The sequence below is a fragment of the Nicotiana sylvestris genome, chromosome 6 (assembly GCF_000393655.2).
Source record: "Nicotiana sylvestris chromosome 6, ASM39365v2, whole genome shotgun sequence".
In the NCBI taxonomy this organism is placed as follows: domain Eukaryota; kingdom Viridiplantae; phylum Streptophyta; class Magnoliopsida; order Solanales; family Solanaceae; genus Nicotiana; species Nicotiana sylvestris.
In genome coordinates this window covers 180,846,801-180,872,852 of record NC_091062.1, presented here as the reverse complement: position 1 = coordinate 180,872,852, position 26,052 = coordinate 180,846,801, and the positions used below count along the sequence as shown (strand labels likewise).

The window sequence follows — 26,052 nt, the reverse complement described above, 5'->3', positions numbered from 1 at the left end:
TGTCGGAGAATTTGTGGTTTTCAATGACCATTAGCCTTTCATAGTACTGCGGGTCTTGAGCTCTAACGAAGAACTTATTACTTTGTTCTTTTTCAAGTGCTGGCCTTACTTTCGCAACTTCAGATCTCCACCGAGTAGCATACTTACAGAAGGTTTTTGTTGGTTTCTTCTTGAGATTTTGAATGTAGAACACGGCTGGTGTGTTTTCTGTGTTGAACCTAAATCTGTCCATGAAGTCTGATGCCATGCTTACCCAACTAACCCACTTTTTTGGGTCATGACTGATATACCAAGACAAAACATCTCCTATAAGACTTCGCATGAATAGTTTCATGCGAATTCGTTCATCTTTGCCCACTCCTACAAGTTTGTCACAATATGCCCTCAGATGCTCTTTTCGATCACCAGTTCCATCAAATATTTCAAACTTGGGAGGTTTGTAACCCTCTAGCAGTTCCACATTTGGCTAAATGCACAAGTCCTCATAGTTCAAACCTTCAATGCCTTTACCACCTTCGACACTCTGAACCCTACTAGTGAGCTTCTTGAGTTCTTCCACCATGTTTTTAATGAGCAGGTCTTTCTCGGTTGATTTAGGTATATATAGGGTTTGTTGCGGGGTGTGGGGTAAAGTTATAGCTTTGATGAACTCCAAGAATCTGGGCATACGGGTGGTCATTAATTAAGTTTTGGGGATCAGGAGTAGGTTGTGGTGCATTCTGAGAAGTGTGATAAGTAGTGGTTTGTGGGTACTAGTGATGGGATAAGGTTCTGAGGAGGTATGGGGTACTAGTGTGGTGCAGGAAGATTTGGCGGTGGGTTTTGGTTTTGTGTGTTTTGTGGTGGTGCTTGGTTTTGGGTAGTTGGATTTTGCTGGTTAATATCAGGGACATTGAGGGTGAGAGAAAGGTTTGCTAAGTTTAAGACATGCTCAAGTTCTCCTTATAACTCCAGGATTTTTTGTTCCAGATGTACGACCAATTCATTATGTGCCGGAGTACTTCGCCATCTAAAGTTTCGACGTTTTTTCCATTGTAGCATTATCCTTCCTGATACCACTCAAATCATTAATTTTTCCTTTCCCTTTGCTTCTGCCTTTAGGATCACTTGGTGGAGGAGGAGGTGAAGGACCTCTGTATCTAGTGTGATATGCTGACGATACCAGTATGCACGAACCAACCTTGGGGAATAGGAATAATCAACAGAAAGAAAAAGCGAAAGGTAACCAAGTTAGTAAAGGATATTGAAAGAATGCTTGCAGTATAAAACATGTTTTGCAAAGACATTCAATAAATTCGCGTCCTAATTTGGGAGACCTTGTCATGCCCAAGGTAGGCTTAAGCAACACATAGACTTGGAAAAAATTGATGCCAATAATTGTGTCACTTCATTAATGTAAAAATAAGTCAATCCCTTACTAAATCGACAATAATGATAAAGTTGCTAATGGCATTTAGCCTTATTACAATCGAAATCTAAAACTATGCTTGAAAACAATAAAGAACATCACTTTATAATCTACTTGGTCCCAGAAAGACTTTCTCCGTACTTGGCTCTCTTGACTCTATCAATCAAGTTCCCCAGATCGTGCATATCCAATAATAAGTAAGCCTTTGCTAGATGCCATCCTTCACTTCCATCCATGTTTTGACAATACGAGAGCCTCTTTCTCATTGGCTCCATTAATACTTGTTCCAGATATTCCAATCTCTATGTTGACTTAGTGGCAATTTCCTTCCATTCTTTTATTGCCTCCATGTCCACTTTGTGTTGTTCCAGATGTCTAGCCTCAAACTTGAAAACCCTTTTGCATAGCCTCATATACTTGACTTGTGCCTCAGCAACATCATCTATGATCCTATTTTTCAGATTGACTCCCAGTTTGACGTCTCCTGCTATATCGTCTACCAACCAGATGGGTAAAAGTACACATGACCGGCATGATACTTGTCTAGCTCAATAGTTTCCTTTTCCACAACGATCTTCTGGTTCCACATATGTTATGCTTCAAACTTGAATGGAATGACGTCCCCTTTGAAATTTGCTTTGTGTTGGACCATGTTGAAAACCCGAGGTATAACCTATTTTCATCCCGCTTGTCTCATTACCCTTATAGGAGTATAAGGATAGATGCCCCTCAACCCGATCAGTACCAGATGAGTAGTCTCTCTTGACCTGATGATGAACTCACTACTAGGAAAACATTCAAACATCCGATGTATTGCTCGTCTGTCAAATTGCTGAAGAAAAGCACCCAACTTACAGCATTTCCAGGCTGCGCAAACCTGTCTGGAATAAATGTTATTTTCTTTGGGTGATGGTAAGCTACGTAGTCATTCAACGACCGTCGCAGAAGCTCTTGGCAATATTCTCCCCTCTGAAAATGTTCTAATAACCAAACTTGCAACAACAGATTACAACCTTTGAAGTGCCCGAATCCCTGGTTGCACCGATCTAGAGCGCGGTACATTTCAGCTAAGATCATGGGGATGATAGTATAAGTTAGTCCCTCGATGCCTTCCATCAAAGTCCTGGCGACCATGGCTAAATGGGTATGAATCTTTCCCCCTTTCATTGGAAATATCAAAAACACCAAGAAGCAGATGATGAAAACATAAACTCAACGATGTGTCCAACCTAAGGAAGTAATGGCAAGTTCATCATGATGGAGAGGATATGACTTACTGTGCCCGTAACGCTCATAAAGAAATTCAAATGGGATGTATGATTTCTTTAAACAAAGCAACTTATCATTTTTCTAAAAACCTAGCATCTTTAGAAAACAGCGAGGGGTGAGACTCTCTGGCACTAGTAATCCTGGACTATCCCATGGCAACTTAGTGAAGCCTCTTATTTCTTCTAGGAGAGGAGTCATTTCTATGTCACCAAAGTGGAAGACAGCCCTTTTCTCATCCTAGAACATGGTAGCAACCTCAATCAATGACCTATTTGGTCGGATGTTAAGCAAAAATAGAAAGTCACCAAGTACCCTTCTCACATGATTCTTGTCTCAAGGCGCAAGGTCTTTCCACTAGTCAAGTAGCAGGGGTGGGATGTTTTGGACCGTGCCGAACCTAGGAACCTCGTGCTTCAATTTCTGAAAACAAATAAAGTTAGTCCTTTCCCCCTCCAGATTCGACCACTTATACAATAATTATCAATATATTGGCACATTTTCTCCAAGTAATGCACATAACATAATAGTATCTATTGGGATTGTGGAAATCCCGTCGGACTTTGGACGAGGCTTATCTTAGCGGGCTATTACGTTAACAATGTTCTAACCCGTACTAGTTTTAACATGATGTGTGTACATTTGATATTGGAGTAAGGTTTCTATAATGGTCTAGACTGATACTCTCAAGTGGACAAATTGAGAGGGAAAGGCACAGGATCGTTGACTGCTCCGCTGATCGACTAGTCTACCGCAAATAAGCCTTTCTGATATAAAAGAGAAATTTTTGAAGAGCGCGGACACTCATCAAGCATCCCTATGTTGATAATTGGCACGGGTGGAGTATGATGTGGAGCATGCTTTATGCAGAGATAATAACATGTTGCCAAGTATTTGCATGATAAATATGTAAAAGCAGTAAATACAGTAGTAAGGTAAATATGAAAAACATAGAAAAGAAAGACAAAAGGAAGAAGTTAGTTCGTGGAATATATGCGAGAATGTAATAAAGCAAGTAAGGGAGTAGGGATGGGAGAGGCATGATATGGAAATCTTAAACAAAATGAAGAGCAATGAATAGTGGTCATAACAAATAGAGGTGAACGGGGAAGAGATGTGCATGTCATAATAGATTTAAACGAATAAGAATAAATAGGGAAAGGGATGTGCATGTAATAGCAAATTTAAACAAATAAAGGTGGAGAATGGAAGGGATGTGCATGTCATAGCATGTAACAAAGAAAATAATCCACATAAGCCAAGTTCATTAAGGTAAGAGCCTTAGTGTAAATCCCCAGCAGAGTCGACATGCTGTCGTGCCCCTTTTTCTTGAAAAAGCGGGCTTCGACATATGAAAACTCTTTTGAATGGGAGATAGAGTGTTAAAAGAAGAGTCGTCACCTAATGGTTTTTAAGGTGCGTTAGGGCACCTATTATGCAGATAACTCTATTTGACTGGTCAACGCCACCAAAGATCAGGTAAGGGCTCAAATTACCTCAAAGAGAAGGTGTTAGGTACTCCTCGAGGTCCACAACTGTGGGTCCTAGCCGAATTTAAGACACGTGGATTATAATTAGGCGAGATGATCAAATAAACAAAGAGGATAAAAGGTGGGAGAGTTTTATTATCACACAATAATAATGGATACAAATCTTAAAGACTACAAGGATATAACTATAATGGTCTATACTAGATGACTAAATGTATATCATAAATTCATAAAGGAGAGGAAAGGGTTCTAAGTTTTTTATCCTAAAGGATCACACCGTGCAACATAATATACTTCGCAACTCCATTAAGATAGGGAGTTACTCATGTTATTCAGCGGGCATAGAATATCATCTCCTGCTAACCAATTACTATGTTAAAGTTGTTTACCTAAAGAAGCTCTAATTCAATTCTAGATCGTACCCTATGAGTGCACTACACGTCCCATGCCTATGATCCATGAGGCATTGGACCTCTATATGATTGATTCTATACTTTACTTAGGTTACTAAAAAAATGATAAAATTAAGCGACTTTCAAAACAAATAGGACTTCATGCAAAGACAGTCAAAGGCCCAAGTTAGCCTCTGCATATAAGCAACAAATGCACACGGGCAGATTCTTACATTAGGCAGTAGACAGTTTCAGATTTGAGGCAAATTAGAGTCATTAAGTCCAATAGACATGGGTTCTATGTGATTTCGGTTTCAAGCGTACAGGTAGTGTTGTTGTTCTAAAGCAACGACTTTACATATTATAGGTATTACAAATCCTATAGGCATAATCTCTAAATTGTTCGCGCAATGAGGCAGTAAAACCATTTGAGAGCTTAAAAATTACACGTGTTTGATTTTATTAGCATACTTTCTAAGCGGGTAACAACATCCTATAGGAAGGATTTCTAATAGTTGGCACTATAAACTGGTTCTATAATACTTCATCACTATAGGCATATTTTCTAGACGAGCAATGTGATAAAAATAGCAATATCAGTAGCTAATAAATCAATTAATGTCCTATAGACATGATATCTAAAACATTAGTTTGATCCTACATGCATGGTATCTAGTGAATACGCTACAATTGCACAAATTTAACAAACAACTATTGACACTGGTTTCCTATAGGCAGGCTGTATAATGATGCATAGCAGTAGGCATAGTAAAACACATTGAGTGAGTGTGTGATACCTATAGGCATGGTTTCCACTAGTGTGCAACGCATGAAAGCCAAAACAACAAGTAGAGCATATTGGTCCTATAGGCATGCTTTCTACCCATTTGTGCGAGAATTAAATACCCTACCCCATTTACTAATTTTCCTATCTGTTCAATTACAAAATTATTACATACTCAGAATTAATAAATATAAGTGCGAACTCCACATATTAAAAATACAGGTTCAGTATATATAACAGGCCTAAAATACTGTAACCCAGCAAAGCCTAGGCCTTCAGCAGGCTTTTCCCTCATACGTGCAGCAAACCCAGGTCCAATATACCTCAAAACTCAAAGTATATCAATTGCTCAATTCAAACTCACACAATAATCCACACTAGGCCCAAAGGGAAGACCCTCTCGGCCAGTCACAGTAGACGCATGATTTAACCATACCAATTAATAAACTATGCCTGATAATCAAGTAATAACTCTACTAACAGTGACTAAATGATGGAATTTGAAGAGATGCATTTGTTACTTTAGAAGCAGACATGGCAGGTTTGATTAAACAAAGAACATACAAGTTATGAGAATCAACAAGACTTAGAAGGCAGGTTGATATTACAGGTTCAAACACTTAGCAAAAGATAGCATATTGGGCAGAAAAACATATTGAGAGAGTTAAGGGAATCAGGTTTCTTAAGATTATAGGATCAACATATAAGGGTGTACAATGCCACACAAATTTAGGATAGAGCATCAACCTAAAAGATTTCAAATGTCAGTCTAGTATAATGAAAATTCTAGCATGACAGTTCTAATAAAGTCCCAAATAGCATATCAACATACTAATAGTATAGCTTTGCCAATATCATTAAAACTTAACATGATGGATAATAGATCATAGTACAGAAACTTATGGCGTGAAAATGGGTTATATTAGCTACTCATTACATGTTAGTTGACCATAAGAGAGAAAAATGTGACATTTACCCCAAAGTCTTAGATGATGCTAAAGATCAGGATGACAAGCTGCAAGGAAACATGTTTAGCTTAGATCTTAGGGCAGTAGGAGATCCATATAGTTATAACCAGTTTGCAAAAAAACACCAGACTCACAAAAGTAACTCATTCAAAGTAGAGGAATAGTTTCATAAGAGTTTTAGTATAGTACCCAAAGCAAGGCATGAAAAGGATTCTATAACTAACAACAAGTAGCTAGTTTCATTAAAAGAACACATTCGATAGGCATGCATTGAAACCCAAAGCTCGAACTTGTTTAGATGCTAAGGAAACACAGAGGTATGGAACTGATTCCTGAGGAAAATAAGAAAAACCAATAGAAGTGCAGGATATAGTGAAGAACAAATATTAGCCTAACACAAACTAAGAACAAGCAGGAAACTATCTCATGGACTAAAATGCATTCAACTATCAAAGAACATAGAATGATCGGGGAATATTGAACGATATCATAGTAGTGCAATATTAGGGATTCACAACTAAATCATGCTCACAGAATTCAAACACATATAGGTATGCAGAAGAAAAAAATATTTAACATTGCAAGGGTTAAAAGCACTAACCAGTAGTAAAATTAGACGAGCAAAAGAATAATAAAGAGTTTAGAATATTGGTAGCAAGAACCCCAGGCCTCCGATGCTTCAGAGTTCATAAGAGCTTCATAAGGGCCCCGAGCAGTGCTTGCACTAGAGGAGGTTGATAATATTATGGATTTGACTTTCAGCTGGCCAAAGAGCCAAGTATTTCAGAGAAGATTAATGGGTGAGAGAGATGTATTGAGTGTAATAGCAGTGATAACTTAGGTCTCTAGAGGGGAATTGCATAGAGGTTTATATAGTAGTAGAAATTAAACACCAAAACAAGGAAAAATCATTAGTCAAACACGAGAAAGAAAATAATATCACATGCAATCGAAAAATCAGTAAGGATAAGGGAAAATCTTAAACCCTAGTTGACAGAAATCAAATATTTGACCAAAGATCTTGGTGAATCGGCTTCATATCGCCTTGCCATGAATGTAAATAGACAAAATATCATCTCAATCTTGAGGAATCAGTGATGATTGCTCTTGATTTAATTTTGTATACTGACTAAAGATAGGCAAATGTTATGTGATACCAAAACCGTATAAATAACGGAGAAATCGAGCATATATGGAAGGAAAATCATGGAGAGATTCCATATTAAAACTGGAGTAGGGAGATTTAGAAGAAGCGACTGCTAGGGTTTGAAGGGAGAAGGGGGGGGGGAGTTGAGAGCATTTTTGAGGCGGCTGGGCAGAGTGAATGTGAGGATTAGGGTTGGGGTGTGTAATTAAAATGAGGGGTTAATCGTGGGTCGTTTATCTCTTAAGATCAACGACCAGGATTTTAAAGAAGCTGAGGCGGGTTATTTCAAATAGGTCATGCCCAGATTTTAAAGGGGCTACTTGGATTGGGCTGGAAGGTTGGGCTAAGGATTTGGGACAAAATTAACTGAAAATTAGTCTATAAATTAAAATACACGAAAATTGTTAATAAATAATTTATAAAACTAATTAATATATAATAAAATTTTGTACAATAAAGTGATTGAAAATAATAACTTAACCTTATAAAAATGTAAAAAATTCTATTTTAGCACATATATTGTAATAAAATGCGATTATGCGTAAATATAAGCTATTATTGCAAAATTGTGTAAATAGCCATATGAAACAAAGTAAAAATATTTGAAATATGTATATGGATTCAAATAATAATTTTAGAGGATTAAGACATCACAAAATAATTTGAAGGAGTAATTAATAAATATTCAAGTAATTAAAATGCAAGAAATTAATTTTAAAGCGATAAAAATTGTGAAAAATTATGAAAAATGCTTGTATAAATCTTGTAAATTGAATAGTGAAGCAGAATAACATTTTGAAAGCATATATGCTATTTAAAAAAATATGAGGGCAAAATTGGGTATTAACAATCCATGAATTACAACTACGAATAACTCATTTCTTATCTATATTCACTTTTGAACTATTAGAGGCTCTTAACCCGTCAATATAGAACATACACTTGGACTCGTCCCATTGAACCTCTTATAAGGGTGACATCGTTATGGAATCATACTGGAAGAAGAAAGAGAAAGCCTTAAATACCTTTAAGTCGATCCTTTGATGAAGATGGTGGGAAAGTCTCCCTTCAATATAATCTACACCAATGAAAATAATACCACTATCAACAATAGTAATACATCAACTAGCTACCACGGGACAAGCTTGTTCTATGATAAATCGGACAACATCTCCCCCATTTCTTTCACCTCCCTCAAGGTCACAACATTAACAACAACAGGCCACCCTTATCCATATATCCAGCAGCTTAACAATACGAGAACCGCCCGACAATACAATATAACAACAATAATAGGGCCAATATTAAGCTTATGAATAGCTAACTTACGATACATCGATGACAAGCTCGGGCCTTAAATAGCAACAAAAAAATAATCTATACTTCTTCTTCTCATTAAGTTACATATTAACAACAACAACACACACACACACATAATATATATATGTATATATATATATATATATATATATATATATTATATCCCAAAACTCCAGCCACAACAACATTATAAAAATACCTCAAAATAGTCCAACATGGTATCACAATTTCTATACGTCTTTTGACCGTCAACTCATAACTTCTAGCTTCAAACAACTTAGCTAGGGATTAGATATGATAAAACTTATGTAGGAGAAGAAGAGATCACCTTTACAAGGTAAGAAAAACTCCAAGAACAACTCTCCTTAAACTTAAAAGAACTCACAACACATCAACAACATCATATAAGTGATCTCCACCACTTCTACAACACTTTTGATGAAGAACTTAGGTAGTTTGGCCTTAGATTTGTGTATGAATCTTTAGGATATGCTTAGAGAGAGTTTGGGGCTTTTTGGAGGTCTGATTTTGTCAAAAATGATATTTAGAGACGTATATTATCACTTTATATAACAAGGTAAGCTTCCACCGTCTTTGTGGATCCCAGGAAAGCTGTTTGCGTAGTCTCGCGAAAAATGCAAATATCTCTCTATTCCGACATTGTATTTACGGACGGTATAATGCGTTGGAAAGTAGACTCGTAGATATTAAATTTGGTGGGTGTATCTCCCCGTAACTCAAAGTATATTTAGAGAAAACCTCAGTGATATTGGACACTCATTTAGGTCAAATTATAAATGTAATTTGCGACAACTTTTGTCGTGTTTTGTTTTACAACTTGTTTGACTTAAATATTAAACATACAAATATTATTATGATTCAATTACCTTAAAATATGACCTCCTTAGGATACTAAGAACACCTATTTTATCCCAAAAGTATGGGTTATAACATCTTCGATTCGTTTAACCTTCAACCCTTACGATACTTCCTTAACACTTGTTTTGACCCATCATTATCTTTGCAAAGGTCCTTAAGCTCTCCAGATTACATTGATTCACTTAATATGTATTGTAGAATGAAAGTATGGGGTGTTATACTACTATCCACTTAGCCGACACTTCTGAGTTCACTACACAAAATGATATACCTGCTGACACTGGTATAGTTGAACTGTTGCCTTCACTCTCTTTTCCCAATAATTGAATTATCTACTGATACTGTTCCCAAGTGAACTGAGGAATGTTAAAAATTACACACTGAGTCCCCTATCAAGTTGTAGCACTGTGTTGTACCTATGAGGAACCTGCAAAATTAGCTGCAGTAGCAACTTGATTGTTTCATGCACCATTTGATGAATCAACATAATGCACTGCATTTCCTAAGCTAAATTTCTTCTTAGCTTTAAAGTCATGGGGATATCCATTTAGCTTGTAGCAGTTCTCTCTACTATGTCCCTTAAAGTTGCAGTAGACACAATACAGAGAGCTCTTCTTTTGTCTATAACTATTTCCTCCAGCATAGGACTATCGACCAGAGTAGTAGTTCCCTCCAGGATAAGAGTTCCCTCCTGTAGAGTCTCCTGAAGAGCTATTATGGCCTTTCCCACTGAATAGACATGTGCCATTGTTTGGCACACCTAATTTTTTGCCACTAAACAGAGCAGTTCCTTGAGTTACTTCAGCAATTTGGGAAGTCTGACACATAGACCTTCTACCCTCATCGGAAATCATCATGGAATACGTTCTATTAATAGAAGGAATTGGCAGCATGTTCAATATCTGGTTGCTAGACTGGGAGTATGACTCATTCAATCCCATCAAAAACTACAATATCCTTTGGTATTGGAAGTGCTCAACATACTTCTTTGACTCCTCATAGCCACACCCAGGGTGGGGCATAAGGGCATCAAACTTTGCCCAAAGTTCCTTCAACTTAGAGAAGCAAGTTGACACAGAGGATATCCCTTGAGTCAAAGTGACAATCGGTTTATGAAGATACAACATACGAGAGCCATTAACTTTATCAAACCTTTCTTTGAGGTTCATACACACTTTGTGAGCACTTTAGGCATACACCATGCCACTTAACAACTCAACACTTATTGAATTCATGATCCATGAGAGTACTATGGCATTACACGTTTCCCACATTTCATGAAGAGTTCCATCAAACTTATCCTTAGAATATCTACCATCCACAAACTCTAGCTTAATATTTCCAAGTAAACTCACATGTATTGTACTACTCCATAGTATATAAGTCTCAGGTCTAGTTAATTTAACTGAAATTAGAGAGCTACCTGGATTATCGTATGGTTGAAGGAGCAGTGGATGATATTGATCAATTAAGATAGGACCTCCTTCGACTGTTGCTACACTTGTATCAATTTCTTCACTCTCGATTGCCATTGTTGGCAATAATCGAGCTTAGATGAAGAAGAACAGAAAGAATGCAGCTATTGATTGTCGATAAAGCCCTAGCTTCGAAGATATTGAAAATTACTCGAACTCAATTACTGAATGCAGCTAAGAATCTAGGAGCATGGATTTTCAACGCGAGCTCTGATACCACGATGAAATCCTAGATCTAGATTGAGTTGCTGAGCTATGGAGAAGAAGAAGCAGTTACGCAGAGAGAGAAGAAGAATGTTTCTCTTCATTTTTGTTAGAAGTCGTTATTACAATGTACACTAGTGTGTATTTATGTATAAAAATAAGCTAATACTAAATACCTACTTAACTAACTAATGCTCCACTAACTTAGCATAGCTGACATCTAGTTGTACTTTCTAACACTATAGCTAACACTCTAACTAAACATTTCAACAAGCGAAACAATTTTTTCTTTCTTCCAAAAGAAAGAACGAAACGTTGCAACAACTAAAATAATTGAACGGTTACAATTTTGCAATAATACTGATAATTAAAGTTGAAAAGGAGCAATACCAACCGTTTGCAACTTATGCAAGTATGTCTGTTAACTATTATGTGAGAAGCTCCAGTCACCATTTCCAAATTCCTCACACAATGGCATTTCAATGCAGCGTATTATTGATGTCTTGACATCGTTACCCTAACGGGTATTGCTCCAGTAGTTTGCAAGCCAAGATTATGAAACTATGGATCAGAAAGCTAATTAACAAGGTTTCTAATTAAGCTTGAACAAGAGGTAATTAAGCAAACTTAATCTCAGGTATTTTCTATTCAAAAGGTTGTGCATAGGGGTGACAAAATGGTTAAAAGAAAACAGTTAACTACCCATATTATCCACTAAAAAATGGATTGGATAATGAACTTTTTGAAAACGGGTCAAATATGGATAAGAACCATATTATCCATTTAGAAAATAGATAATCAATGAGTAACCAAAGGATAACCAGTGAGTCTAACTTTTACATTTGTAAAGCCTCAAATTGGGGGTTCCTCAAGTTATGGAGACTAAGAATTCTCCCAAAGTGATCATATACAAGAAGTCATGGATAATATGGGTAACACATATTATCCGCCGGTTAACCTATTTTTTATCCGTATTAAATATGGGTCGGGTCGGATAATAGATCTATTTTTTCATTACCCGTTTTCGACCCAAACCATATCTGACCTGACCCGCCTGTTTGCCACTCCTAGTTTGTGCATTGTTTTACTTTTCGGTAGCTACTTTAATTTTCTTGAGGTTAATACTCTTATCTATATTGAGATCTCCACAAACTAAAGAACTTTTAATTGTTTGCTACTATAAAATATGCACGAACGTTCGGGGGAGATTTTTTGTAATTGTGAGTTTTTTGGTGGATTTTGGTTTCTTCATATGTGTCGGGGGAGAAAGTACAACTCACACTTCCGTGAGATTGAATAAAAATACTTTTTCAGGCTGTGTATAGTTTGGTGCCTCCAAAAGTTGTGGAGTTACGTTGAATGGGAATTAATTTTTCCAAGTAACTATTTAGTTCAGATTAGAGTTGAGTATTGTACATCTAAAATAAACACTTGGAAGCGCTTACTGGAAAGATATACAGCTTTTCTTATCCAGCTTTTGAAAGCTATTTCTAAAATTACGATGTGGTGCAAATCAATCTAAATGGCCGATTGTAGTAAGGTACGGACATCCACAAACATTATCTTTTAAGAAAAGAAAACTTGTGGGAAAGCAAAGAGCTCCACATAGCACTTCCATGGAGAAATTTGACATAAATATGTGCATACATGCTGCGTAAATATCAACATTAAAATATAGAAGTGAATAACACTTAAGATTGAAAAAAAAAAACACATTAATCTTAATAAGCTACAGTTAAACATGCTCTACATCGATCAAAGGCGAATTCAGAATTTAAGCTTTATGGATTCTATCTATAGATTATTGGTATTGAACTTGTTGTATTTTTAAAGTTATGAGTTCATTCTACAATTTTACTAGAAATTATATACATAAACTAATGTATTTTCAACTCTATATTTTTCTTTCACATGCTTAAGGAGAGTAAATAGAAAACACACTTTTACAAGTAGGTGTATAGGTTGAACTAAGAGACAAGTTGAGAGGGGATTTATGTAGTAACCATTTTTTTTAGATTTAAAATGAGGAAAGATTATGCAAGTATTAAAATTTATCTCATTAATGGAAATAAAATTAATTACTTATATACATATATCAAATAATGTACAAAGAAAATACTATGTCTTAAAGTTTGTTACTCATTGCACATGAGATCAATCTTTCTTCAAACTTTTTATAACACTTCTAAAGTGATGGAAAATGGAGGAAAATATGTGTTAACAATAAATTAGATATAAACTTGAAATTTATTTTATTTAAATTTGAGGCTAAAATATTTTTACCATTCATATGTTATGGAAAGATTATTTAAAATCTTTAGTTTTTGCGAAAAGCGCAAATATATTTACTAGTGTAGTATAAAGTTGGAAATGTATTCAACTCAGTACAGTTTTAGCTTAGATTCTAAATATGTGTTAATAATTCACTAATAATTAAGTATAAGCAATAAGCATCGAACCTAATAAATTAAATAAGTTATTGTATAATTTCAAACTCGAATTCATAAAGTTGTTAGATTTGCCGCCTATGCGCCGGCAAAGTATTGTGCTTGTGGTGTACTGTAATGAATAAGATGATTGCTTCCCTCCCAACGTATTTAAATGCTTTAACAAATTTGAAGTGATGGCAATGGCATTGGCGACCTTGTAATTGCGTAGATTTAGATGTTAGTATTCTAGTATGTCCACCAACCAATCTACCACGGCCCAATCAAAGGGATAGTAAAATGTCTGTTACCGAAAAATTAAAAAGAAAAAAAACAGAGTTTTCTAGGCAATAATTCTTTCAGCTTGAAGCCTAAGAATAATCATTTTCAAGAAAGGAAGCCCCATACCTAGGGCTGTTCATTCGAATCGGATATCCGAAATTCGAACCGATCTATTCAATTTCGAATTTCAGATTTCGGATTGGATCGAATTTCGGATTGTGTTTAATAAAATTTTGGGATTTCGGATCGGATTGGTACATTTTAATCCGACCCGATCCGAAATTGTTAGGCAGTGTATAAATACTACACTTTAATTTAGGATAGTCAGTAATTCCTTTATATCTTCCTCCAAGATATTACCTTTACAATTGTTAGATTTAGCTATATTGGCATCATAATACTCTTATAATTGCATAAACATGAATTTTTCTTAATGTATTACCTCTTTTACAAAGAAAATATACATAGTAGTTTGCAACTTTGAGGCATAATAATATCCGAAATCCGATCCGATCCAAACTTTAAAATTCGATCCAATCCGATATAATTCGGATCGGATTCGGATTGCATTTTCTAGAATCTGAAATCCGAAATTCAAATCCAAAATGTGCTAAATCCGATCCAATCCGATCCGTGCACAGGCCTACCCATACCCAGTCCCCCACCTCACCGCCTGGAGAAGAAGAGAGTAAGAGAGAGGAATTCCTTTTAAATGTACTTGGAAATGTAAACACAGAAACAAATTGGCGTAGACTTATGAAGAATAGATCAGATCCAATTCCAATTCAATCTGCAGTTCTTTTCTGTATGGAAATAGCAGAGCGCCCATGTAGTGAACGAAAAATAAATAATAACTAAAATAAGACTAGTTAAGGTTGTTGGTTCAGCAGCAGCAGTCAGCTGTCAGCAGACATGTGATGTGATAAATTCCAGACGAGCAATTATATGGGTTAAGGGTGCTTAATTAATCTGATACTAGTACTATAACTATTTACTCCATTTCCTTTAATTCCAACACAGCCGTTGCACCGTGGGTTGGAGCGTGATTCCAGAGGGCAAAAACGTATTACTGAAAGAAGATTAATTAAATTTGCAAATAATATTGAGATCTTATGATGTTATGTTAAATGTTTGTATCTCATGACTTTAATTTCTTAATTACCCTAGAATTGCATCTACTGTTCTCTAGTTGTCCAGATTAATAAAAGTCTGTCTAATTTAATTTCTCTATTTGAAAAATTAAAACTTCTGCATGACTAATGTTTCTTAAATTTGCTACCATCCTAAAGCTGAATACTTATTTAAACAAGATAAAGGTGAAAACGTCCAACTCTACACCGGTTGAGTTGATGCCAGGCACCTTGTACTGCCAATTGATCAGGTTTTGTCTGTATTTTGTTGTCCAGCGCCTGTTCAAGTAATGTGTGAGATCCAAAAGTAAAGGGAAACGCTAACCCTCATTTAATTACTTCCTCTATTGTATTCCTAACGGGCCAGCAATCTATTCATGTACTCTCTCTGTGTCTCGATTTAGATAACACATTCTTATTATTGGTCTGTTATTTCGAGAAGAATGATTCATTTGTACAATTGGAAATAATTCAATTTTAAACTCTTTATTTTACCCATTTTATCTTTAATAAAAAGCTTTTATAATTACACAAATGTCATGGCTCTACAAATCTTTTAACCTTAAGCTTTTAATAAATTACAAGTTCTAAAAGTTTCTTTTTCTTTTTTCTAGTCAAACAACTCGTCTAAAATTAAAATTGAAATGAAGGGAGTAGTATTATACGGTATTCCTTTTACACCACCCTAGCTCTCCCTCACCCTATATACTAGTTCAAGCGGTAGAGCAGCAGCTTGTTGTTTCAGTCCCAAAGTTTGAAACTTGTTGATCAGCTCGGCTACTAGCTCCCTACTTTTATAAGAACATAATGTATAATATCAGACATACGTCTACACTGCCACTCGTTATCTTGGCTTCCACAGCCCTCGTCTTACTCACATTCTTCCTTCTCTTAGGCAACCCAAATTCATCTTCGTCCACAGCAGTCGCAACGAGGACTCCGCATATTCACGTTCACAAAAACATCCAAATAGCACAATCCCATTGCGAAGGAACACTTCACCCGGAACTTTGTGTTTCCACTCTCTCCTCATTCCCAAATCTCCACCGTAAATCCATTGCAGAGATCATCTCTTCCACTGTAAAAGTTGCAGTGGGCGAGGTCAGAGACTCCGCCCACAACTGCAGCGACCTTCGTCGGAATGTCCCCAAACTGGAACCTATTGAAAAACGAGCACTCCAAGACTGTGTTGAACTCTTAGGAGAAACTATTGCTGAGCTCAGAACAGCCCTCACTGATCTTTCCCCAAAGAAATCTGCTTCTAAGCACTACAATGACATCCAAACACTTCTCAGTGCCGCAATGACCAATGAGGATACTTGCCTCGATGGACTTTTCTACTGTACAAAGAATAACTTAACCCGTTACGTGGAGGACAATCTGCATACAATCGCTCACCATGTCAGCAACTCCCTCGCCATGCTCAACAAGATTAAGAGAACATCAGTATCGTCTTCTGAAGAAGTTTTTCCGGAGTACGGGGCTGTGAAGAATGGGTTCCCGAACTGGTTGAAGAGGCGGGAGAGAGCACTTTTGCAAACTCCAGTAAGCCAGACAAAGCTCGATTTGGTAGTGGCAAAGGATGGTAGTGGTAATTTCACGACTATCAATGAGGCCTTAAGTGCAGCACCAAACTCTAGTAGCACAAGATTCGTTATATATATTAAGGAGGGATCTTACTTTGAATACGTTGAGGTAGACAAGAAGAAAACCATGATTATGTTTGTCGGAGATGGCATCGGAAAAACAAAGATAAAGGGTAACCGGAATCATGTCGATGGATGGACTACTTTCCGATCTGCCACTGTTGGTAAGTTTTACTGTTCTACGTGTATAAATAAATATATATATATATAAAATATTTCTTGGGCTTACCTTGTTCATTGCATGTCTTTGAATGTTTCCTGTGCCTAATTAAGTTTTATTCAGTAAATAATGTAAGACTATAAAGAATTTCTACCTTATTTTGTAGTTTAATCTTTTACACTCCGAGGTAAAATTTAAACTCTTTAGTTAATAAGGTTATGTTAAAATAAATTTGTCCTAGACCTTTGTCAAAGGAATTTTGGGTGGAATTTACTGGACACCAAGATCCATTTTATCCAACTAAGACCGCATGAATTCTTGTTCCCAACGTGCAACCTGTACATTATTAAGGTTTTAATATAATTTTCACCTTTTCCAACAGAACTCATTATGTTTGTACATATCTCGATTTCCCACCATTATTTAAAGTCAAAAATGAGTCTGCCCTCTCTTCATTTTTTTTTATTTTTGGGTTGAAGGTCTGCCTGCCCTCTCATGTGCATAAGAAGACGTCTTGTTTTCCTTTTTCTTTTTTAATTCCTCTTAATCCTGACATTAACCCTGAGCCCCACAAAGTTACCATTCTTTTCTGTTTCTAAGAGCCCAATAAAAGATTAATTCCTTTCAGCGTTCGAGAAAATAAAATTTGCTTTGTTGATTAATTTAAGCAACCCAACGACACAATATTCGTGACCGTGTCCCTCGTACTACATTTGGTTCCTGCATGTTCTTTCTTGAGTCAATTGTCTTTGCTTAACATTTTCCTGTACAATATAATATCACTTCAAAAATACGTTTAAGTGAACGAGTGATAAAGTTAGGAATTTTGCAAAAAAATATTTTTGACCTATATATACAATATAAGTTTTTATATATACAGTATAATTTTTCGATGAAGGATATTCATTTGACCATCGTTCAACCTACGTGGCTAGGACGGTAGAAGAATCACGATTTTTACTATCTGTTTTTCCAGTTCTTTTCTTTAACATTTCGTGATTCTCTTTTAATGCAGCCGTGGTGGGAAAAGGATTCTTAGCAAAAGGCATCACTTTTGAAAACTATGCGGGACCAAGCAAGCACCAAGCAGTAGCTCTTCGGAGTAGCTCAGACTTATCTGCTTTCTACCAATGCAGCTTTGTTGCGTACCAAGACACCCTCTACGTCCATTCCCTTCGTCAATTTTATCGCGACTGTGACGTTTATGGAACAGTCGACTTCATCTTTGGTAACGCAGCTGTAGTTCTCCAGAACTGTAACTTATACGCTCGTAAACCAGACCCAAATCAGAAGAACCTATTCACTGCCCAAGGAAGAGAAGATCCGAACCAGAATACTGGGATTTCAATCCTGAACTGCAAAGTAGAAGCTGCTGCTGATTTAATTCCTGTTCAATCATCATTCAAGAATTATCTAGGACGTCCCTGGAAAGAATATTCAAGAACTGTCGTTCTTCAGTCATACATTGGCAGCTTAATAGAGCCTGCTGGATGGCTGGAATGGAATGGTGATTTTGCATTAAAGACACTTTACTATGGGGAATACATGAACAGAGGACCAGGTTCAAGTACTAGTGCTAGAGTGAAATGGCCTGGTTATAGAGTCATCAACAGTTCCATCGAGGCCAGTCAATTCACAGTTGGAAATTTCATTCAGGGAGGAGAATGGCTACCACCTACAGGCTTTCCTTTTTATCTTAACTTAACTTCCTCCTAATAGTTTCTCTTACAATTTTATAGATGCTAGCGACAGGATTGTTTTCTAGTGAACGGATTAATTCTCCCTTTGAGGAGTGTGAAATCAAGTCGATAGCCTGTATTCTTGGGGAAGTTCATGTCATTTGTAGTAGTATTACTTATTCACAGGAAATGATCTGAAATTCTACATATTATTTCAAAAAAAGATTCTCAGCTATTATGAACTCTACTCAAGAATTGGGCCTGGAGGAGCATGAAGATCAACTTGGGCCTACTCTAAATTAAGATGCAGTGAAAGAGCCAGTCAACCCGATAAAATACTACACGTTTTTCCCAATTTATGTGGTGGAGTCAACTGAGTGTTCCTTTGATTGCGATATTTTCATATGCCTTTTATATATTTAGAATGGTTAATCATTGTGACTTATATATTTTCTTACGTAAATTCTAAGTATGTAATTATCATTTCAAAAAACCTAAAAAAAATTATATTTGAATTCATTGTCAAAATTAAGAAGTTTGACTCTCTTCGTGACACATAAGATAGAGGGAGTAGCAGATTTTGAGTGGCAGACTGGTTGAAATTACAAGTGACTTGAAGCTACAAAAGAAAAGCACCCACGAGATAGCAGGGCATAGAAGAACTTGCATCTTTATTTCTTGGCTAAGATATTAGCAGTCTGGATCCCCCCCTTTATGGCCTTTTTTCCCCTAAGCTGAGGATTACAAGCTTGTAATTTCTCCCATTTCAGTTGAATACTAAGCAAATGGGTTTGTGGCCCATTAAAAAGTTAGTTTTAGTTTTATGACCCTATCTTTTTTTTTTTATACATAAAAAAATTTATTTTTTCCACATAAGAGAGCTAAAATGACACTTCTTAATTTCAATATTGTAAAAAGTCATGAAGGCCTATATCCTCCTTTCCTGTTACATCAGCTATTCTAGATTTGCATGACGTAAATGATTAAAACTTAATCTTTCCTGAAAACTAACGATGAGCCTTAAGATTATTTTTGAAGTTTCGTTAGTCAGAAAGTTTAATGGCAAAACAAATTTAGGATTTGAAGTTTATAGGTTTCTACAACGCTATTGAGGTAAATACACAATAATAATTGGGTTTATAGTTAAATATTTATTGATATTTAATAATTCACGAGAAACTATAAGTTTAAGGACTAGATTCACGCATATTTAATGGGTCATTAAAATTAAAGATAGATGAGATATAATGGGTGATGTTTGGAGAGAATAATATTTTCATGGGAAATAGCTTTAGCTTATGCCTTTATAAGAATTAATACTGTACAACTATTCCGTGTAATATATTAGGAGAAAATGATTTTTTGTGGTTGCTTACCATTTAAATAGAAGATAATAACTTTTTCAAATTTCTTATGTATTATTTTCAGTTCTTTTTATATGTAATAATAAGAATCTCTTGTAAAAAGACATAAAACAAAAAGCATATTTATAAAGGACCAAAAATCTAATTTTCCCTATTACTAGGGTCAATAACTCTAATAAATAATAATGAATACAGAGGGTATTCCGGATTAATAAGAGCCCGTTTGGATGAGCTTATTTTAAGTGACTTTTAAGTCAAAATAACTTTTAAGCCATAAGTTAGGAATTCTAACTTTTGGCTTTTGGCTTGTTTTTGTCATTTTAGCTTAAGAACCAGGGCTTAAAACACTTTTTTACTTTATTCAAACACTATAAAATAGCTTAAAAGAACTTGTAATAAGCCAATTCAAACACACACTAAGTGTGATGAGATGCTTTTTTTTTTTTTGGTTCATAAATGTACTTTACAATTGTCACTCAAGTATACTACTTTTATGGTGTCTACTGTCCAGCAGACTCTGCCTTTTAGACATTGAAATAAGGTATCTTAAATAATGATTGGTGAAAATTATGTATGGGTCTTGAAAGAGAAAAATCCATTATAGTAGAGTAATTATATTGTTTAGCTGTAAAACGGTACATCTGAATTTATACGTGGTTTCTAAACAAGTGAATTAATTTGATCCTGAAATAATAAAATAAAATAATCGGAGAAGTATATAAAGACTTAGCCTTAGATTGTAGATGGAATAGCAGAATTGACGAATCCGGGAACAAGATTTTTGGGCACAACAATGATGAGATCAAAAGTAGAAAGTAAAATTGTGTTTATGCTTTGTATAGAATGTAGTGTAAGTTAGTCAAAAAATTCGTCCTCTTTACAATGATAACTGAGCTCTCTATTTATAGTTGTGTCTAGGTAGAGGACCTCCTTTAATGTCAATTATGAGGACCATTGATGAAGGTGTAACGGTTGAAATGAATGCCAAATTTCCTGTAACGGGCTGCCATTCTTAATGCTGCAGAATATTCCCTATTAAATGATATCGGACGCAAAGCATTTAATACACCTTTATGAACATTCCCTTCTGTTGACAAGCGAAATAGATGCGTTCCGTGACCATCTCCGTATTGGGTTCCACGTGTCCTTCCTTAAGATGACCACGTGTCATATTATATTTTTTCCTATACAGATATTCCTCTTGCTTTCCGGTGACACAATCTTATGTTACCGGGAAGTTGGTAGAAATACTCCTTTTGGCGTGAATTAGTACAATTCCCTTTGCAGGCTTCTCACAGTTGATTAGACGCACGTCTCTTCACATTTAATGCCTCGAACATGCGTCATTCCACGATTCAGCAAAGGCTTTGCCGATTATCGAGGTAATCATGGCCGTGAATTTAGCAGCCAAAGTTTTACTTATACGCATCACCCTTCTCCTATGCACTTCATAATTTCTCAGACTTCTAACTTTCATCTTTGTTTTCCATCTTTTCCCTAATTCTCTTCGAACCAAAGCCCTTTTCCTTCTTCTTATTCAATGGATTCTTCTTCAAAACGCACTGGCTCTTCAAAGAAAGAGAACAAGGCTGAAGACTCTGCTCCTCCAACAGTAGGTTCCATCATCCCCTGAAGTCTTAACACCACAAAAGACTTTGAAGAGAAATTTCCTACTACTAACCCTCGTTCATGGGCTGTCAGTAGGTATCTTTCTTTGATTCGCCCTTCCAGTATTTCTACTATGAAGGAAAATTGCCGCTGTCACGAGTTGGACATCATTGCTCTTGTTCTATCGGAGCGAGTGACCTTTCCCAAGGAAAGTTTTACATACTTTTACACGTATCCCATTACTTTGGGTGCATTTTCTTTGAGCGGAGAGCTTGATTCTGTGATTGCGGATTTTTGCCTTCGCTACCAAGTATGCTTGGCACAGGTGAGCCCTTCGTATGATGAATCTTTACTCCCCCAAGATTTTCCGGGAGGGGAAGGGGGTAAGATAAACCTCTGCAAACGTGTCACGACCTGGATTTCTCGCCCTTAGGAGTCGTGATAGCGCCTACTAATGTGAGCTAGGCAAGCCGACTATATGAACAAATTACCTTTTTACCCATTTTATATTCTTTAACAATTATGAAGCAATAAGGTGTAGACAACGAAATTTACAATAAGCGGAAGAAAAACAATAAACTAACTGAATACATATCCAATACAACTGCTTGAACAACGACTACCCAGAACTGGTGTCACAACTTCATAGACGGTCTAGAAATACTGCAAACAAGGTCTGAAAAAAATGAATACAACACTGTTTCTGAATTATATAAATGAAACAGGAAGAAAGGATAGAGGGAGATGCCAGGGCCTGCAGACGCCTGCAGGACTACCTTGGATCTCCGTATGGGCTGAAGGCAGCCACCCAAGCTAATGTCCAAAAGCTACTGCGTCGGGATCTGCATACACAGTGCAGAGTGTAGTATCAGCACAACCGACCCCATGTATTGGTAAGTGTCTAGCCTAACCTCAGAGAAGTAGTGACGAGGCTAGGACTAGACTACCCAATAAACCTGTGCAACTAAATCATATACAGTGGAAAATAAAAGCAGAAATATACAGTTAAGGATGGGAGGGGGAAACATGTTGCGTGGACATCGAATAATAACAGAACAACAACAAATAAATATGAGGATCACCACAGTTCAATTGGAATTAGGAAAGGGGAATAATGCTGCGGGGTACAACAAGTATCAACCAGAAACCAACAATTAAATGTAGAGAAAACATAACTCAGTTATCAATAAAAGTCAGGAAATCAAAGACAAGTGCACGACATCACCCTTCGTGCTTTATCACTCTCTCACCAAAACAATACACGACATCACCCTTCGTGATTTACACTCTTCCTCACCCAAGCAACAATCACAAAGTAATTAGGGCAAGAGAATCAATAACATCACAATAAAGTCAAGTAATAACAGCAAATCAGTAAATAAACGTAATGGATACCATAACTCAATTATCAGCAAGAATCAGGAAAATTAGAGACAAGTGCACGGCATCACCCTTCGTGCTTTTACTCTCGTCCTCAGCGTAAAATAAATATAAATGGCATGGAATTGTACATCATGCGGCACGACATCAACCTTCATGCTTTACACTCTTCCTCACAAATCATACACAGCATCACCCTTCGTGCTTTAACACTCTCTCACCAAAACAATACACGACATCACCCTTCGTGCTTTAACACTTTTCCTCACCCAAACAACAATCATAAATAATAGGCAAGGAAATATTTGAAATTACAATAAGAATCCCGGGAAGGGAACAATATTTCAACAACCAAGTCCCGGCAAGGAAACAACATCAAAAGAAGCATCAACATCTTGGCAAGGGAGATAACATTAAAAGCAACAATATCCCGGCAAGGGAGGCAATATAATGATTCTTTTCTCTCTTTCACTTTTACTTTACAACTCACTTCATAACTTGAGCCAATGCTCTAAAGGGTTCAATTACCATTCATACTTTCACATTTCGTTATACAACTTGAGCCAACTCTCCTCAATGTTCAAATATCACAATTACTTCCACAAACTTTTCCCAACAATAGAAATCATCACCAAGGTATGAATAATACAACGAAGTCATAATAATCACAATATAAGACTCACATGCATGCTTGACACCAACGTATAGATACTTGTCACCATGCCTATACGTCGTACTCAACCAATACCACATAAAAAATAGGACTCGACTCCTAATCCCTATCACACCTCCTTTTTACCTACACCCTCGGAAGGGAGTGTATAAGGGAGTTTTTTCCAACTTAAAGTGACAATCGAAACGGGATCATTTTATTAAAAATTTAGAGTCGCCACTTGGGATAATTTATGGTGTCCCAAGTCACCGGTTTAAAATCCCGAATCGAGGAAAGGTTGACTGTGTAATACAGTCCGCGAACCAAAAATCCGAGTAAGGAATTCTGTTAACCTGGGAGAAGGTGTTAGGCATTCCCGAGTTCCGTGGTTCTAGCACGGTCGCTCAACTGTTATATTCGGCTTAATCATCTGATTTTAAACAATTATGAACCTACGCCAATTTTAACTTTATGACCGCTTTTAATCATTTTTAAGGAAGATTGCAACGTCATTTAAAATACGTCTTGACCACGTCACATAAATGCACCCGCAGCTCTCGACATATTTTATCTAACGTTGTTGAGACTTAGATTTGGGTCACATAAATGCGCACCCGAGTTTAGGAAGGTAAATTATTAAAATAACGCGCCTAAAGCAACTACGCATTTTAACTTTGCGAGGGCCATGGAAAATTCGCTAAATGGCATGCCTCGAATTCTAAGGACTAGAATATTAACTAAGCGACGACCATGCATTTTAAGATTTTATTTTGGCACGACACCTCAATTCCAATTCTAAAAGGGAATTCGAACAAAGTTTAGAGGGCCATTAATTATTTTTATTTTCTAATATGGCACACCTCCAATTTGCTTTTAAAAGAGTCAACATTGATTAAGGAAAAAGCCTCGAGGACTTCAAAGGGCCTTTTATGCCAAAGTTAAACTTACATTGCAACCTAAGTGATTAAATGTCCGCTTCCTTTTCAAATCTGGGCCCAAGGGAGCCCAATAACTCATTACAAGTGTTATGAAAATACTGGTTTTAAATGACTTGAGCTAGGCCCCAAAAGAGGGTCCGATTCAGAAACATGGCGCAATAGCAAAGCAGGGACTCAAGATCGAGTTTCTGCAGCAACACGACCATCGCACAGACAAGGAATTAAATGATTCCAAATCGATGCTTTCAACATTAAAAGTTGCAGGAAAAGCACATTGTCATGCTAATTCAAATTCGGGCAGCAGGCTATTAACACATTGCACAGACTATTTCATCATTTAGTCCCTACATTCGAATTTTCAACAAAGAGAGCAATTCTTAAAAGGACTTTATACATATGCTGAATTATGATTTCACATTAGCACACTTAAATAACCTCATGGTTTCAATTTGTTAAAATAAATATGAGAAGAACTAGACTAGGCCGGGACACTCCCAGCGCAAAACCAAAATTGACGTCTCTTTGAAATTCGTCATTGAAACAGAATACTTACACGAACCAAAGAGAAATGTTGGACAACAAACTCCTAAAATTACTGTACTTCAAACCATAAGAAAGCAGGTTTTGAAAACTAAATGGAAAAACAGGATATGAACCAATTGTATTGGACCCAAAGGTTCGATTTAATACCTTTGAACCATGGCCAAGCCTAATAGCTTCAATTAATCAACTGAAAACCCCACTCCCTAATTAAATAACACACTTAAAAGTCCAAACAGTCCTGAATCATTATATTCAAGCCAGTTCAAATCCAAATCATAAAACGAAATACAATATTAACGATATAAAAAGACTACACGTGATGACTACACCAGAGAACACATGAAGAAATTATAGGGAAATCCAATAAGCATTTGACAAAGAAACATATAGCCACTTCAACTTGGTCGCATGACCTTTAGCTTTACATTTCATACACGATTCAGGGGTCAATACAAACCTGGAATTGAAGAAAGGAATAAGAGAACAAAGGTTAATCAACATCAGCAATAGAGTCAGCCCAGAAACAGCAAAGAAGAGATATCAAATGTCATTTGAACCAATTTTGAAACTCCAGATTTGATTAGGACTCCAAACATAAAACTTAACCCAGAATTAGTTTTCAAGAACACATCCAAACTCAGACCGTTCTAAGCCTCAAAAAATGCTTCAGGACTCGAAAACTTCAGAAATCAAAGAAGAAAGGAAAAAGTCCAATGGAACAGTGAAAGCTTTAGCCGTTTTTCTTTTTCTGGATTTTTTCTCCTCTTCCTGTCCCCCTCCCCTTGATCCTCAAGTAACAATGCCTTTATAGGCAAGTTACTAGGGCAACAATATCAGCTATGTTTTTTTAGACCTTTCTTAGTTTTCCTTTTTGCTACTTAGTCCCTCAATTACTGACTTGCTTGCCAAGC

At 36.4% G+C, this 26,052-nt stretch overlaps 1 protein-coding gene across 1 annotated transcript; it reads left to right on the top strand.

Moving 5' to 3' along the window:
• Positions 1–15,902: 15,902 nt before the first annotated feature.
• LOC104231723 (pectinesterase) lies at positions 15,903–18,932 on the top strand. Its single transcript, XM_009784773.2, has 2 exons — positions 15,903–16,981; positions 17,993–18,932. Exons 1-2 carry the CDS (start codon positions 15,979–15,981, stop codon positions 18,691–18,693), a joined length of 1,704 nt encoding a protein of 567 aa, XP_009783075.1. The 5' UTR covers positions 15,903–15,978; the 3' UTR covers positions 18,694–18,932.
• Positions 18,933–26,052: the final 7,120 nt, after the last annotated feature.

Coding starts and splice junctions, on each gene's coding strand:
- LOC104231723 (XM_009784773.2), top strand. CDS start 15,979: ATGTATAATATCAGACATACGTCTACACTGCCACTCGTTATCTTGGCT. Junction 16,982..17,992: donor TTTCCGATCTGCCACTGTTG/GTAAGTTTTACT, acceptor CTTTTAATGCAG/CCGTGGTGGGAAAAGGATTC.